The sequence below is a fragment of the Diabrotica undecimpunctata genome, chromosome 6, assembly GCF_040954645.1.
Source record: "Diabrotica undecimpunctata isolate CICGRU chromosome 6, icDiaUnde3, whole genome shotgun sequence".
Taxonomy (NCBI): domain Eukaryota; kingdom Metazoa; phylum Arthropoda; class Insecta; order Coleoptera; family Chrysomelidae; genus Diabrotica; species Diabrotica undecimpunctata.
Window position 1 is genome coordinate 113058102 of NC_092808.1, and position 18508 is coordinate 113076609.

Here is an 18508-nt window from a genome sequence, read left to right on the forward strand (position 1 = left end):
AAAATCAAATGGTAAGTCCGTTAAAATCATCGGTACGATACGCCGGATGAAGGCATCCTAATTATCGTTGCCACAGTGGCATTATTCATTAGCTTTTTGACAATCAGTCTAAAGCAGTCTATCAGTGTATTGGACACTTGGATTGGAAACTTGGACACGAAAAGGGAGATCGAAAAAGAATAGAATAATTCACAAAATTAAATCTTTAAAATGGCAGTGGGTGGGACATTTAGCGAGAAGAACAGAAAACCAGGGTAAGTGATGTAATCCACAAAATTAAATCTTTAAAATGGCAGTAGGTGGGACATTTAGCGAGAAGAACGGACAATAGATGGGCCACTAGAATTACACTGTGGTATCCAAGAGGCGTTAAGAGACTAAGAAGGCGTCCAAATTTAAGATGGTTCTATGACAGTAAATAAGCTGATACAGCATCGCACAGAAATGCGGATCTATATATATATATATATATATATATATATATATATATATATGATTGCTCATTTGAATTTACAGGTTAATAACTTGGGAATAGATCAATAGTGTTTTATTCAAGATAGAGGGTAATTACCGATATTAAGATTCTGAGAAATTTCAATAGATAATTTTAAATGAATAATAAAAAAAAATCTTTCACAGAATTTTGTGATTTTTACGTTTAGACATAGTACAACGGTTTATAATAATTGGTAACAATTTTTAAAATAAATTGTGTTAATTCGTCGTGGAAACCGTCATTTTATCTAGTAGTTAGAAATACTTGTATTGAACGGGATTTGTTACTTACACGACACTTTAATTTTTTTAATAACGCTTGTCCCATTTTGGGAATGGTGTAGTGTTTTTAGGTATTTAATTTTATAGATGAACGAATACTGCATCCAGTAGGTTTGTACAGTTATTTTATTTATTATTTTATTTGTTAAAAATATTAATATTTTTAATACGCTAACATACCATAATTTTGCATTGTGTACATGTATATATTTTAGTATATTTTGCACAAATAATTCTGTTACTGTTTTGAGGTATATTTTGCATGCTGTATTGGATGTGTTGAATCGATTAAAACCGTAGAAATATTCTCAAATTGACTTAAAGTTTTCATGAAAATCAGAAAGATTTTCCATCGTTAATATTATATATAGGGTTAAAAGTCCCAGAAATGACTATGCAATAGATACATCTCATATCTTGACAAATGTTCAAAACCAGTATCTACCATAGTTTATAGAGAGTGACTGGTCGAATTTTTGTTCTGTAAAATTTATGCAAAACATTTTTAGAAATATTATCGGTCATGAGATCTAATCATCATTGTAGGAATTTTAACCAATAGTTTTTATCACATTATGCTTAAGTGATATATACTGCTTGTTTGTAATTTATAATCTCATTTAGAGTCTAATACATTTTTATCTGATTATATATCCTAGCTAACGTCATTCGTTTGTTAATTAATATTATCTTCTTCTTCCTATTCCCTGTCCGCTGCGAACGTTATCTATTAACATGTCAATTCTTATCTTATTTACGGCAATTCTTAACAATTTAACCGATGTGAGCCAGAACCATTTCTGCAAAATTTACAACCACGAGTGTCTTCTGCCTGGTCCCCGCCTGCCGTCTATTTTCCCCTGGATAATCAATTGAAGTAGGCAGTACTTATCGTGTCTGAATAAAGGGCATAGATATTAATGTATTGTTTGTTTAATTGTGATCAATATCTCTTTTCCTTTTCCAATTTTGTGGATTACTTCTATGTTGGTGACATGTTCGGACCAGGTTATACGAAGAAGAATGAATATGTACACCCATATTTCCAATGCATCTAGTTTTTTCATGAGCGTCTCCGTAGGCTTCCAAATCTCCACACCATATATTAAGATCGGGAAAATATAGCATTTATTATCTAGTCGTAGTTTTAGACGAAAAGACAAATCTTTGCTTATGAGGAGCTTTTTCATATGGTGAAAATTTCATATTTCATATTGTTGCTTTTTTGCATATCAGCATCCATTTTGGCTTTTTAAAGCTGAGGCTTAGGCCGTAGTCTTCACTGACTTCATTAACCCTTTCCATTATCTGTTGTAATTTATTTATGCTACTGGCAAGGGTCATCGTGTCATTGGCATATCTTGTGTTGTTCGCTAACTCGCCGTTTATTTTTATGCTGAACATAAATCTCAGCATAAAGCTGAGCAAGCATATCAAGAGTTCAAAATACGAATGATATAGATGAACTTAAAAACATGTTAAAAAATCTTTTGGAACAGATGGGAACAATACTAAGTCCTTACTACTGTCGTGAACAAATTAACAAAATGATTAAGTTGCTTAAAATAGCTGTATGAAATGCCAACGGGCTAGCAAAACATGGCAGGGTACACGGAGGAACCGCAATTATTAGGTCGACAATCAAGCATCACGAACTAAGCCAATATTCAAAAGGCACTCAATAACCAACAAAAGATATGAGCAGCTGTTTACTATACTTGGCAACAGATTTATTGCGGCTGGTGATTAAAATGCCAAGCATATATAGTGGACTCTAGAATACCAAAAGGTAGAAAACTATTAAAAGCCACAAAAAAAAACAAAGTCTTGACTTTATATCAACAGGTGAACCTATTGGCCAGCTGACAAAACTAAAATCCCTTATTTTGTCGACTTTGGAATTTACAAGGGAATTCCCAAAAATTGCAAACTTTTGTCTTAAATTGTCCTCTGATCATTCTCCAATTCTAATTACAATCTGCACTAACATAATATAAAAAGGCAACAAATACGCTATTTGGAAAGATTTTTGCGAATATCTGGATACCTTGTTGGATTTCTACATTCCTCTAAAAACCAATGATGAAATAGAGAACGCGGTGGAAAATTTTACAAGATCGAAACGTAAAGCGATATGGGACACAATTCCAAGCCAAGTCTCAACCAGCACATCTCAAGAACTACCTTCGATAATTAAACAACAAATAGCAGAGAAACGAAAAATAAAGAAAATCTGGCAAAAAAAACTCGTGCTCCTGCAGACAATACCAAATTAAATCAAGCTACCCTAGACCTGAAGACCTTACTAAATACTAATAACAACAATAAAACTCAAAACCATCTTACGAACTTAACAGCTTCAGAAGCTACTGACAAGCTTTATGAAAAGTTGTAAAAAAATTAAAAAGGCCTCAATTTAGCAACCATCCATACGTATGTTGAATCCAAAAAAATCTGCAGGATACGACTTAATTAGTGCCAAAATTCTGAAGAATTTTCGTACAAGGGACTGAGATATTTGACACAAATATAAAATGCTTAAAACAGCAGACGGGATACGCTTCGCTTTTGTGAAAGGTAGACCAAATTATACTAATCCTCAAGCCAGGAAAAGCTGCTGAGTAAACAACATCCTACATACCTATCAGCCTACTCTCTGCTATGGCAAAGTTACTAGAAAAAGTATTTGTAGAGAAAATAGAATCAATTCTGAAAGCAATTCAATTACTTCCTAATCATCAATTTGGATTTAGATCGAAACATGCTCCCATCGAACAAGTCCCACCGAGTTATAAAAAAATATATGATGAACTGCTCTGCTATCTTTTTAGACATCGCCCAAGCTTTCGACAAAGTTTGGCACGATGGACTATTATACAAAATCAGAAAAAAGCTTCCTGGACAACATTCAAATCTTATCCTCAAACCTTTCCTTACATCCTAGCTTCAAATAGACATTTTCAAGTAAAGTATCAAGACAAAACCACAACTCTATGCCCAATAAGGTATGGCGTGCCTCAGGGGAGTGTACTTGGTCCGACCCTCTATATCATCTACACAGCTTATCTTCCCACTAGTAATAGTATAACCATTGCAACATATTGTTAACAGTGTTAACGCAACAGTGTTATTGCTCGTGATCTTAAAATAAAATCTGTCAAAGAAGAAATATTGTACTTCGCCCAGAATTGTGACGAACGCATATAAAATCACCCCAACGCACCAGAATTGTGGCAAACGCATATAAAATCACCCCAACGTATTGGCTCAACCCGTAATGAGACGTCCAGTGATGGTTAAGAAGGCATCTTCCATGTGATCTGCCCAAACCCCCACCTTATATAAGTTAAAGAAAACTGTCACTGGACAGTTTCCCTAAATGTTTTGTTACTGTCATTAACATTTGCCTATTATAAAACTTTACAGATTGAAAATTAAATGGGATGTTTATTAAAAAAAAAATTATGCTCTCTGTTGCATTTTCCACTTTTCCACTGCTCTGACACTTTTAAATATTTCCTCGAAGTAGATATTGAAAGAAGTGGGAATAAAAGACACCTCTCTCGGACACCTCTTTTGATCTTCACACTTTCAGTACTCTCATTGCCACAACCCGAATATCCTTGTCGTCAATAACTATATTTCCAAGTACTTTCTGAAAGCCACACTGCGATTATCAATATTTGATTTACAATTAATGTTATACATTCTCTTAAACTTTATAACATTAAACTAAAACTGCCTGCTTTTTTAAAAATCTTTTTCTTCTCGAACATTATATCTTTTATAAAATTAGATCAATTATAAGATCAAAACTTGTTTTTTTGAGTTCTGATATGATTTTTATATTATGTTGCTCACACTTTTTGGCTTTCCGAGAACTAGTAAAAAATATATTTTAATCAATCTTAGAGATTTTTCCCTGTTTTATAGAAATCGCTTTATTATAAATAATGTCTCCTCAGTAGCCTAGCGGTATAGTAGCTTTCTCTTCGCTCTCACTTCGAGTAGTATACTGGTGCTCAGAAATTTTTTAAACGTCTTAGTACAAAATCTTTGTTCTGTGGCGTTGAAGTTCATGTGAAAATTTAGCCGATGTGTCATGATTCGGCGACACCAATAATTACTTTTATTCTAAAATTCAAGGGTCTCCATGTCCTGTAGCACTGCTACACTATTGTTACAAGTAGTATAGGGTCTGAAAGCTTTCTTTGTTCTCTTTCCAATGGCGCTACAGCCAAGTCCGGTACAGGCCTCCCCCAGCACCCGCCTCTAAGCATCCCTTTTCTCGGCTACTCTCCATTAGTTATCCATCCTCAATTTCTCTCTAGCATCGGTTCTCACTTCGTCTATCCACCTTTTCCTTGGTCTTTTTACTGGCCGACCGACGTCCCACCATAGTTCCACTAAACTACTATGTGTTCTGTTATCCATTCTTATAAGGTGACCCTCCCAGCGCAATCTTTTTATTTTTGTATAATTTGCTGTAAGCGGTTTGTTTAATATCGATATAACTCCTGATTGCCTTATTATCCATATACCATTGTCGCAAATGGGCCCCAATATGTTTCTTCCAAAAGTACTAATAACGTTTATTGTTTTTTCTGTCATGATCCATGTTTTGGCGTCATATGTGGCTTTCCTTGCTTCTTCTTTAAGTTCCATCTTCTATCTAATATGGCTATGCGGATCCTGTTGACTGCCGCTCTAAATAGTTTTGCACTACTGCGTTCAAACCATTCCCTCTAGTTCTCAAGCCACGATATTCTTCGTCTTCCCACATTTCGCTTTCCTCGAATTTTGCCTTACTAGACAATATTAAATTTAGTATTAACTTCTGAAGATAAGATATTACACAGGTTTCATGTTCTGAAATCTTCCGTTAGAGTGGTCTTGTATCTTCTATTATTATTAACGTAACACTTTCAGGGTTTTAAAAGTTATTACATAATAAAAAATCAGGTCTTTAAACTATTTAACAAAATCCAAATTGATGATTTCCAAAAATATTAATGAAATTTGGTAACCATAGGTTGAAGACAAATAATTAAATATATACATTTTATATAACTATTATTGTTAACTTATTCATTTTTTGACTTTTTTAAATTAAATTATACAGTTTAAATTCTAATGTGGATTTTAGATTAAGAAAAAGTTCAAAATTTAAAATTATTTTATTTGATCTTTGTGTATTTTAACGTGTTGTTAAATTTCTTTAAAGCTATGAAAATATAAACAAGTTTACTTAAAACTATAAGTGATTTTGACTATGAATAACAACTATTCTATTTAATTTTTTCTAGACAAAATTCTACTGCAAACTCGATTAGACAGTTCTTCACCTCACGCCAATCCGCGCACAACCAACAACCTCCTTCCTCCACGAGTTCACAAATTCTTACCAACGGCAAGACTTTGTCACCAAATCCTCTGTCGCCTAAGCCAGAAAAGAAAGTTTCGCATATATCTCGATTTAGTTGCTTTCAAAGAGACAATCAAAGTCAAGAATACCAGGTGCCTAGAAGTTATTCGCCTTATCAAGCTCATCAAAGCCATGTGGCTTCATTAAAAGAACAATTGGAAAATAGGATCGTACAGGTAAGACATTAATCTTATAATAAAATTGTGTATATTTTGTTAAACTTATATAGTATGTAATGGTACATTGCTTTCGGGATTTATAGACCGCGGTCTGAAATTATTTCTTCTTGTCGTTTCGTCTGCAGCTGCGGTATATATTATCAAGGGCGGTTAGACCGAATACTTATTGTAATTTTCCGTGGGTCTGGAGAGGGATGTAATAGATAGACTACGTTTTATCATTCGAATATAGACTAAAGTACAGCATGAAATTCCTTGGGTGGACAACGGTTCTCTTGAATCTTTTGCCGAACTTAGACTTTCTTGTGTCGTCTTCGCTGCTTTGAAGACTTTTATATTATGTTTTGTTAATTTGATTCATCACATTTTTAATATACGAAAAGAAAGCTTTTGGTTGTCGGTGTTCTTCGACATTGCGGTTGAGTGGTTTTGGACGTAAAGGTCGTCTGATGAGAGCATAACTGTCCTTCCCTCCGCTTTTCTTAGATATTTAAAATTTTTCTCTACGTATTACTTACCTACTCAAGGGTCAAATCAAACTGAAATCATTTTTTAGCGAAGTCGAGGTCTTCCTCGATGTCGTGTGTCTCCTGGGGTTCCTCGGCAGCCTCCCTTAAGGGGGCGTTCAAGTATTACTTAACGCAATTTTTGAAGATTTTTGACTTCCCCATGTACCGCACCGTCAGTTTTAACCTAAGTGACCATTTTTACCTAAAAGTAACAATTATGTTGCGAAAATTACTGGAGAGGGGGTAAAATAACTTTATTGTTTAATCATACTGGTTACACATATTCTGTTCTTGAGGTCGCATTGTAGTGATGGACAAAAGAAATCGTAGAAACCTGCTTAAATGCTTTCAGTGAAGGCCACAGATCAAATGACAACCTCACAAGAAGTGGTGAGAACTTACATGATTCTTTATCTAACTGACTAATTATCACGGGCTTACTTGGGATTTGAAGGATTGGGCAGGCTGACTGGAGGAAATCCGGAAAGACAGATTTCAATGCACTCGTCGAGCGGCAACAGTGCATTTAATCACTTGCAAGAAATATTGCGATTTACGGATGTGAGTGCTATACCATGCCAGATTAAGTTCTGCTGGATCCCAAAAGCTATCTTATGCCTTTCTGTATTCCGCCGAAACATCGTAGTCAATGTTCACGTTTTTTTTTTTCAACTTTAGATGACATATACTAATTCAAACAATACTGACACATACAGCAACGTATTTCTGTGTATTACCGACAAAATAAAAAGGACGTACCACACAGTCGAAGGATTTCCCGTAAAACATAAACAAAAGGAACAAAATATCAATATTGTACAATGCAATCGAAGGATGCCCTGTAAAACGTAAACGAAAAGAATTGCTAACTTATGAGATGTCCATAGTTTTTGGAACTCCCCCTCCCTTCCCTGTAACGCACCGTAACGTTTTACAACACACCCCTAACTGCGTTACGTAATATTTGAACGATCCTTAGCCTATTACATTCTTTCTATGTGGTTTACCCATTTTAGCATTTTTGCTGTAATTTCCGCTACCAGTTAGATTCTCCATATATCATGGCCACTTCATTGTTACTTCTTAAAATCGTTTCTTAAAATCCTTCTTCCTCGCCTAATTATATGATCTTCTGGTAAAAGTCGACATTTCTGCCCCATAGAGTAGTACTGGTCTTACTACTACTTTGTAAACTTTCATTTTTGATGTTCTACCATTTCCAGCTGCTATCCATGTCTTATTTTTTTCTTTAAATGAACTGTTGTCGCTTACTTGAGTACGCAAGTATTTGAAAGTGGACCAGAGTTCGAACTCATCTCTGTCCAAAGTGGCTTTTCTGCATGGCTGTCTTCTATTACGGTGGTTTTCCAGGTATTTGGTTTTATCAACATTTATCTTCAGCTCAATGTTTTCAGTAACTCTTCATGGCATTATCCTCCTCGTCTGTACCTTTATCCTTTATATGTGACATTATGAGAGAGAATAACTATTAGAGTAAACTGTCTTTATTTGGTCCTGTCGTAGCCGCGACCTTTTTTGAGTTCTTTTACAATTTTCTTTTCATTCAACCACCAATCTCTTTATACCGTCCCTTCGTTTGGATATGTGTTTAAAATAACTCAGTATTCTTTGGTTGGTGATTGTGGTAAGCCTAGTGGTGATGTCAAGTTGTGTTTATATTGAGATATTTGTGCGGTGTGTTGCCCAGGGTAAGCGACATATGTCTACCATTTAAAGTTGGGTCGTAGAAGATATTATGAAACTGAAATTTACACTTAAAGTGGACTTTTAATTTATTTAATGTTCATTGTAAATTGATTATGAAATCGAACGTTATTAAACAGACGATCTTGTATTGTTATATTAATCGGATGTAATGACATTAATGATGATTTTTTAATTCTGACGTTCGAGAATCGTTAAGAATCGAATTTTAGTATCGATCTTTTATTTTTCTGTTTGTTTTAGTATCTTTTATTGACAGATATACTTTTAATTTTTTACTTTTCAATGTCTGTATTTTGTTAGTTATTTTTCATGTAGTATTTAATTTAAACCTGCTTAGAGTAAATATAATAATATAATGACTAGAAACGAATTGACCGAGAGTAGTAAATCGGTTTGAAGAACCGCTATTTATTGACGCCGTGACTACGCCACGTTGTGGCGCATTTTTTGTCCTTAAAGCGGGAATAATAGTTTTAAATTTTGTACAAACAACAAAACTTTTATTACTTTATTTATCTTTTTATTAAAACTTAAAGTTTCCATGAATATCTTTTGATACAAATTTTTTTTTAGTTGTGTCTATTTTTGTTGGTTTATCATCGTTATTTATAAATATATTTGAAATTTTGGTCACAAAATTCTGAATCCAGTGATATATCTTTTTTAATGAAAAAGTCGCTAATATAAATGATCTATTTTCGACTATGAAAAATTCATAGTATGCAGTGGGATTTGAATAAACATTTTTAATTTTATCCAGACTTACATCTTTTATTACTTAATAATAAAAAAAATGATTAAAATCTGTTAGTAATTTTCAATTTTAAAGAGTTATTTTTATTCTAAATGGGTCATGCCCATTCTCATACGTAGTGTGTCATTAAGCTGGATTACTCTAGATCCGAAAAGAAAAAAACGATGAATTGTAACATGTGATTACTTAAAAAGTATGTTTTTGTTTTTACGTCAGTTGGAATGAAGAACATCCGAGACCTAAATCACAGAAAAGATGAACACATTTATTTTTCGTCATTATTTCGAATGCATATATCGCAAATATTTGTATTGTTTTTAAAACATATAATAGTGATTCCTATCTGTTATATAGAACAGCACCGCATCATCCTTTGCCTCACCTGCTGTTAGTAGAAGACCTTTAGAAGTTTCTTCACCAGCACCAAATAGTCCTTATGAACACCGAAGAGTTGCTAGCGAGACGAGGTGGAGGTCGCCGAGTGCTTCTCCATTGCCGCTCAGGTCACAGTTCCAAGTAGAAGAACCGCTTTATCACAGTGGAAATACTAGTCCTATAATACTACAAAGGTTTTACCACCAACAAAAACAATTGCAACTGGCAAAGGAGGCTGAAGAGTCAGGTAAGTTTGTAACTCCTAAAATATAGAAGTTTATGTCCTCTACAGTTGGGGAAAATAATGTATATTGACAATTGTGGTGATTTGTAGTCTGTGATAGCATTCCCTCATGTGCGATTGTTACCATTTGATCGGGTAAGCACGCTGAACCCGTAAGATTTTGAAAAGTAACTTTTATTAGTTATTTGATATTATAAAAGTTTTTACAATTATTTATAGTTGTACGTATAGAGTGCTTTCTATAGTGTTTTTAAAATAATTATTTCACGGTTTATACGTTCTATAAAAGCAGCTGGTATTGTGTTGCACCTTCAACTAAAATCTAAAATTCCGTGGTACTAATGACAAAAAAAAGTGAATTCCAGAAAGCATCCAAAAAGACGAAGATATAAAACATGCGCCTTTGACACGTATAAGAAGACTCTCCAACGATGAATGTATAAATTTTCTTCTTTCATCTTCTTCCTTAGTTTTTCCCTTTTCAGTGGTCGCTGTCCCTTATTCTTCTTCGTTACTCATTTCTGTCCATCGTGTTCTCTTCATATAAAACTTTCTCTCCCAAGTCCTCTTCCGCACAGTCCTTCCATCTTCCCGGTTTTCCCCTACCTCTCTTTCCCTCAAATGCTAACAGCTCTATCCTTCGTCACACATAGTTCTCATTCCTACGATCGACCGACCAAACCATTGCAGTCTTTGTTCTTGAACCTTTTTTGAGATTGTAGTCACTTTTGGCTCTTTTTATAATCAAGTCGTTCCCGATCTTGAACTTCTAGTCTTACCCAACATCCACCGTAACATTTTTATTTCAGCTATCTTCTTTTCCTGAACTTTCTTTACAAGCCACAATTTAGTATCCCATTTTCCATTCCTGTTCCTCCCAACCACATATACTTCATTTTCGAGTACCTTTTCCTGCTAACCTTAAGTCCTCTCTCTTCAGTAGCTCCTCTCCAACCCTCCAACTTCTCCATCATTTCTTTACTCTCCTCCACTAACACGATATCATCCGCAAAGAGCATTGACCAAGGAGCAATTGATTCCTCCCTTACCTTCTCACAAGTCCTTGCTTTGGTGTATGCACCCTCATACATATCCTTCACGAGCCTTACTTACTTTCAGAAAACCTCTCTCATATATCTCCGTAGCTCTTGTCTAGGAACTGTGTCGTACTCCTACTCAAGATAAAATATAAATATCCTTTATAAATACCGAATGTAGCCCTCTTTTCTTCTCGCCGCATTTTGTATCAACTGTCTCAAAGCAAACAAGGCATCCAATGTTCTCCTTCCTGGTATAAATCTAAACTTTTATATCGATGTATCCCTTTTTAACCTTCGATCTACAATTCTCTCCCAAATTTTCATTGTATGCGACATTAACTTTATCCTTCTATAATTCTTACATTCCTGAATGTCTCCATTATGGGCACGCTTTGCTCCTCTCTTTGCTATCTTGTATGTATTCTTATCTTCCCTCTCTTTTGCACCTCTCATATCTCTTTCTAACCTCTTTCTTCTCCCTTACCTTCTGTTGCACTTCATCGTTCCATCACCATGTTTCTTTGTCCCTAGGAGGTCCTTTACCAGATGTTTGATTTTCCTAGCACTTCCTCTTCCAATTGTACCACAAATTTGCTGTTGGTTTCCCACCAATCATTTACTGTATCTTTTTGCTCAAACTTTTTCAGCACTCTACTCTTAAATACTTTTGCCAACTCTTTATCCTTTAACTTCCACCACTTTATTTTCTGATGCCTTCCTTTCCGCCTCACCTTTATCTCCATATCCACTATCACCTGTCGGTGTTGACTAGTTACACACTCACCCTTTGTCACTTTACAGTTGGTAACCTCCCCCTGCTACTATAGGTAGGATACTGGACTTCAGTGTTCATAATGTTCACTATTTCCTTCATTACTTCTTATTCCCATTCCCCAACCGCCATGAACTTTTTCTATTCCCGTTCTTTCTCTATCAATATGTCCATTCAAATCACCAGCAATAAAACACTTTTCTTCTACAGGAATCCCAAGCATCTCACAGTCAAGGGCACTCCAAAATTCTTCCTTTTCCTGTTATTCACACCCTACCTGTGGGGCGTAGGTACATTAATGTTCACGTTGGTATCGCTTGTATTCATTTGGAACCTCATTATTCTATCACTTCTTCTGGTTACCCTTACTAGATGTTCCTTCCACTCGTTGTTCTAAATAACACTCCACTCAATGTCTGCCATGACCGTTCGCAGTATTGTATATTAATTAGCATCCATCTTTAAGATCTCTCGGTTTATTACCTTTCTCTCCTTTACCTGACATTCTTTCGACGTTGAGAGTTACAATTCTCAGGATTAGCTTCTTTGGTCCCTTTCGTCGTCTAAGGGGTAGCCCTAGACTTTCGCCTCGCCTGATCCCTTTCCACAGGGATCAGGCGAGGCCGCAACTGCGCGTCGCTTACGGAGAACGCCCTAACCCCTAAACTGTTTTTCGTATTGCTTCTGTCCATAAGGAATTATAAGAAATAATTAGAAATTATATGCCTACTTCATTGAAATTTTATTAAACAAAAACATATACAGCAGACACATTAGAATTATATGTAACCTATACTGGAATCAAACAGCCAAAGTTATAGTTGCAGATGAATTGAACGAGGACATCCAGATTTGCTGGGGGTGTACCAACAGTGTAGTCATCATTATTGTTGTTTAATTTATATAGTAAAGCAATCTGAATTAGCGCTGGCTGAAGTCAGTGAATGCTTAATAATAAACGGTGAACTACTCAATAACATAAAATGTGTTGACAACAGTATTCTTTTGACGGGGACACTAGAAGAACTGCAACATCTTACTCCACAACTCATTATGAATTGCAACAATTATGGATTAAAAATAAATCTGAAGAAAACTAAGTTTATGGTAATTAAGAAAACATAAAATATTAAGAAATTGAGCAAATATCCTCGTAATATCTTGGAGCTTGGATAAGAGAAGACAATGATCAAACAAAAGTAAATAGTCAACTTTTAATAGAGTGAGAAAACTTTTTTGTGATCACAATATCAATATCTACAATATCTAAGAATGCTACGATTTTATAGGTTCTCCACCCTTTTATATTGAGTTGAAGCTTGGACACTGAGACAATCAAACATTAACAACCTATAAGCATTCGAAATGTAGCGTTACCGACGTATTCTGAAAATATCATGGACGGATCGCAAAACAAACGCATAAGTTCTCGAACAACTAGGAAAACAATGTTAAGTTGTAATAAACTCAACAAAAACCAGGAAGTTGAAATACTTGGGACACATTATGATATGTGAAATATGCTAACTCTTAAGGCATATGATGCAGGGCAAAATCAAAGACAGAAAAAGAGGACGAAGACGTAAAAGCTGTGTAAATTGTTTGGCTGTAGTTCAATTGAACTACTCAGACACGCAACAAACAAAATTTAATTGCCAGAATGATTGCCAATCACCGAAAGGACCTGAACTTGATGAAGAAGAAGAATGTATGTTTAAGCTTGCAAATAATATTTTATATTTAAGTTTTTATGTGCACTTTTTAATACCCGACATGAGAACTAATTGTCATTTTTTTTTCAGGAAAGAAACGTTTTTCCTCCTTTTTAAAATTGCAATTGGGTGGAGATCGAAGCGGTCGATCATCAAGGCATCAAAGTCCCGAACCACCTCCTCGACTCAGTAGACGTCCTAGTGGAGAAAGTCAAAGTCCTTTAGCATTACGTCGAAATTTCTTAGAGAACAATTCTTGTAATTCTCCCAGCCTTTCACGAAGGTAAGCGCTTTAATATGTATGTACCATTTGACCACTCAAAGTAGTCCACCATGATATTTGGCAATATTCATTGGATTTTGAGAAAATGCTAACAGGTCGATTTTTATTCTAAAGGGATCATCTTTTAACGATATAGATATCGGTCAATAACCTACCTTCCAGTACCCCAATCCTTAAATTTTAAATAGGGATTATACCATATGTAGCACATTGTTAGACAGGTGTTTCGCTGGAGAATTCAGACATCCATATTTTTTTCGATATTAACTCTATTGTTGTGAAAAAGTATGTTTTACTTTTATTGAAAGTTTTACACCTCTTAAAAACCAATCATAACGCCTATGTTTTGCTGGTGTCAATTTTCGGTAATGTCAAATACTACATTAAAACCAAATTTGCAAAATTAATTAGAAACTTTATCAAATGTAACTTAAATAAAATGAACTAAATTTTAAATTAATAAATTTATAATTCAAAACAGTTTACTCATCAGCTATAACTATTTACCTAAATGTTCAAAATGATATCCTCCAAGGTCCATACGATTATAAAGTTGCTGTTCGCAATTATGAAAAACATTTTGGAGCCTTTTAAGGGTTACTACACTACATTCATGCACTATTTAATATGTTAGTTCGTCCAATGAAGCTGGAATGGTAATATAAATTTTGCTTTTTCGATAACACCATATGCAGAAGTCCAGGAGAGTTAAATCGGTGGCTTATTGAATGGAGAGCAAGATCACCGATTTAACTCTTCTAGACTTATATCTCAAATGGAGATTATTGGAAGAACTAAGACAACGAATAGTGCATGAATGTAGTCTAGTAACCCCTAAAAGGCTCCAAAATGATCTTCATAGCTTCGAACAGCGAGTTTATAATTGTATGGACGTTGATGGATATCATTTTGAACATTTAAGTAAATAGTTATAGCTGATGAGTAAACTGTTTTGAATTATAAATTTATTAATTTAAAATTTAATTCATTTTATTTACGTTACATTTAATAAAGTTTCTTATTAATTTTTCAAATTTCATTTTAATGTAAAGTTTATTCGTTTACCAAATTCCCATCAGTAAACATGAGCACGTGTTGATATTCGCCGTCTCATTCGTCAAGAGGCTATAAAATATAATTTATTACCGTAAGCGAGACAGATTCTCATGTTACAGATCCCAACTTGCCATCATTTTAAATTCAAATTGTATCGTGTTGATTTTTAAGTTAATATATTGTGTTATATTTATGTTATAGTTATTGTTAAGTTATTTAATGGTCGTGTTATTTTTTAGAGTTTAGTTTAATTGTGATATAATGATTAAATTTCAAGAAATTCTTACACTAACAGTTTCAAAAGTAAATATTTTTAAAAATCATATGATACATAGGTCGTACATCAGTACGACTCTGTTTGGCTTACACGTGGTTCTATTGACGATTGGGAATTTGTAGAATGAATAGGGTTTAGTTGTTGACATGACCAGAAATTGACATTTGTAAAACATTGCGTTTAGTTAGTTTAGGGTGTAACACTTTCAATAAACTGATACTTTTTCTCAAGAATAGAGTTATATTTAGAATATACTCTCTATCTACTAGAAGAGAATATACTCTCTATTTAAAATTTAAGGATTGGAGTACTGGAGAGGAGGGGGTTGACAATTGGCCGATATCTATATTGTTAAAAGATGACCCCTTTAGAATGGAAATCGACCTGTTTTAGTTTTTTTTACGAAATCCAATGAATATTGCCAAATATCAGGTGGACTCATTTGAGTGGCCAACTCTGTATATAAAACTTACTAGTTTTTTTTTCATATAACCGTGTACAGAAAAGTATAAGTGTATGACCGGATTTTTTTACTTCGGGTTCTGAGAGAACTAGAAAAACTTATTTATTCGTAAACTATGAACTACTATGTGGAAAAAGCGGCTAAATCATTGTAGCGAAGCGACCACAGTAACTGATAGAATTGTGACTTACGACGCTAGTTGATGGAATGTTGCAGCTATTTCGAAACAATTCTAGTGGAAAACAAACATTCGGGATGTTTTGTATGTATTTTTTCGCAACGTTGATTGATATAAAATATTTTTGGAAGCTTTCTACTTGTTTGTTACAAAATTCACATTGAATAAATGGTTGCTTACTTTTTTGGTACATATTATAGTACAGTACATTCCGTACGGCCATTTTAGACCGTGAGGTAGATTAGTTGTATTGCTTTTAGGACTACATCTACTTTTGCCTGCCTTGAAGGGACTTCTTTTCTTTTCTAATTGTATATAATGTCCGCAGTGATATGTTCAATGGATCAACTACACTCTTATAAAGAATTGTTCAATGGTAAGTACATTGATAAATAAACGTAAATTTAAGTATGCTTCATCTTGTAACCGGTTTTAAAGGCACTCCATTTCTTTTTATTTGAAAGTTGCATACATTCACAAGTTGCTGTGCTTAGGAATTTAATAGTAGTTTTCAAGGAATATTCTAAAAATAAAAACCCATAAACAAATATTTTATAGTTTCTCTAAATATTGTAAATATTTCTAATATTTCTGTATTTGTGACAGCGAATATACCATACTGTTATAGCTTGTTGTTCCTTTCTTTCATAATGCGTAAAGGTGAAGTATGGGTCATCCATGGTGCATAATATTTGAAATATTGTTCTGAAGCTATTTTCTTGTGGCATGTTTGATTAATTACTATTTAAATGGGAATAAGCCACAATTAAAGGTTAAGGTACGTTTACTGACGTTTCAATTTTCACTTCGGAAATCGTTCTCAAAATATAAACATTAGTAAATTGAATATTTATTCAATTTACTAATGTTTGTACTGCTCTAATTTGTATGTTTAATGGTAACTTCAAGACAAAATTTGCAATTCGTTCGCCCTCCAATAAATTTGCAGATATTCCAGCTGAGGCTACTGCGATCTGATCCTTGCCAATGACAATAAAATTAGTAATATTTTTTCTGTCCATCCCCAGCCTCCGTCTGGCTCGCGGAGACAAGAATACAGTCGGGGCAAGTTATCCCTGCCTGTCGTAAGAGGCTACTCATGGGAAGGAATGAAGAGGTTGAGGCCGTCGTTCGAGGTGTCGGGTTTGTAGAAACGCATGCAGGGTGCTTCGGCGTTACGATCACCGGTCTGCACTCGTGGTATCCGAGACGAGCCTCTCGCGGGACCACTCTACTCTCATTCCACAGAACCAAGGTGAGGTTGAACGTGCTGCGCCCCTAATACACCCTTTCCCCATTTTGGGCGTGGGGTTACGGCACGTACCCACCTTGGGAGAGTGGTAGAGGAGAGCTCCTCGGCGGCTACCTGTCAAACGTGCTTGGTCGCCCTGGGGGAGTGGGGATAACGGACGGATGTGCGTACCGCAACACAGGCACTACGGGGAGGGTGGAGCCACGCGATGCTTCGTGCAACGCGCCACCCTCAAATGGTGTCGGACTTGGTAGGGATTTGTGGCTAGCTAACGATCGTATGCCGTATGCCAGGGTTCTGCTGACATTTATTGCCGGGGGGTACACGAATTTCGTCAATGTCCATCCCCAGCATCAAGGAAGTAAATTCGACCATATTCAATGTTCACATATTTTGTTCATATTTTGTTCTATTTTATTCTATTTTATTCCATTTTATTCTATTTTATTGTATTTTATTTTAATTTTGTTTAGTTTGTTTTATTTTACTATATATTATTCTATTTGATTCTACTTTATTTCATTTTATTCTAATTTATTTTATTTTATTTTACTTTATTTTTCTTTATTGTACTTAATTTTACTTTATTTTATTTTATTTTGTTTTATTATATTTCATTTTACTCTATTTTATTATACTTAATTCCATTTTGTTTTAATCTGTTTTATTTTGTTTGATTTTATTTTACATACATATTTTACTCTATTTTATTTTATTTCAATGTATTTTATTTTAATACGCAGTTTCTGATTTATCGCTGGACTTACAATCTACCAAACGATATATGTTGTCAAGTTTCCATTCAACAAAAGGCAAATGGCATACAGTGGGATGCCATTTGTGTCTGGAAAATGAAGCGATTCTCCAAATCGTCTCATTGATATATCTACCTATATGATATGTTGATGTCAATGTCGTTATGTCAATCTATCAATACTGACATTAGAGAGTTATTGCAACCGCAAGATGACAGCCGCCTTTATTAGAGAATTTTTTAATAAAGTACAAAATAATTCAGGTCTAAAAGAGAGTTATTGTTAACATTTTAAAGAAATCTTTTATTTTGACAAAGGGCTTTAAATATTTTCGTATAATATGAAAATAACTTATAAATGGCTAAAAGATCTTATTTGTTATAGTCGCCTCGGATTTCGATGAGACTGTGTAAAAATATATTTATCTGTAATAAAAGCAGGCAATAAAAATTAAAATAAAAGTACTCTACCAGGAGTAGTTATTAACTGCAAACTTATCAATGACTGAGATGTATAATAATACAAAGTTTTATTATTCTCATCGATATTTACATTCAGATGTGCCTGGTATTATGTTTGAAAATATGGGCAGAGTCACCCAGTTGAAGTTTTCATCGAACTGTTGAACAGCCCACGTGGACCAAGAGCCACAGTACAGTCAATGAAGGCAAAAATCAACTATTACCTTCGATTTCGGTGAACCTCGATCGATTTGCATGAAAATTTGGG

At 34.5% G+C, this 18508-nt stretch overlaps 1 protein-coding gene across 2 annotated transcripts in view; it reads left to right on the top strand.

Moving 5' to 3' along the window:
• The window catches only part of LOC140443751 (uncharacterized), a 58771-nt gene that overhangs the window by 30954 nt on the left and 9309 nt on the right, over positions 1-18508 (top strand). Inside the window, exons 7-10 of one of the 2 annotated variants that reach the window (XR_011951260.1) lie at positions 6084-6378; positions 9727-9994; positions 13606-13798; positions 16033-16148. Coding sequence is in view for 1 of the 2 variants with exons in the window: in XM_072535169.1 (XP_072391270.1) it covers positions 6084-6378; positions 9727-9994; positions 13606-13798 (756 nt within the window). In the remaining variant the exon portion in view is untranslated. The remainder of the gene's footprint in view (positions 1-6083; positions 6379-9726; positions 9995-13605; positions 13799-16032; positions 16149-18508) is intronic. The other variant, XM_072535169.1, reaches the window with a different exon arrangement.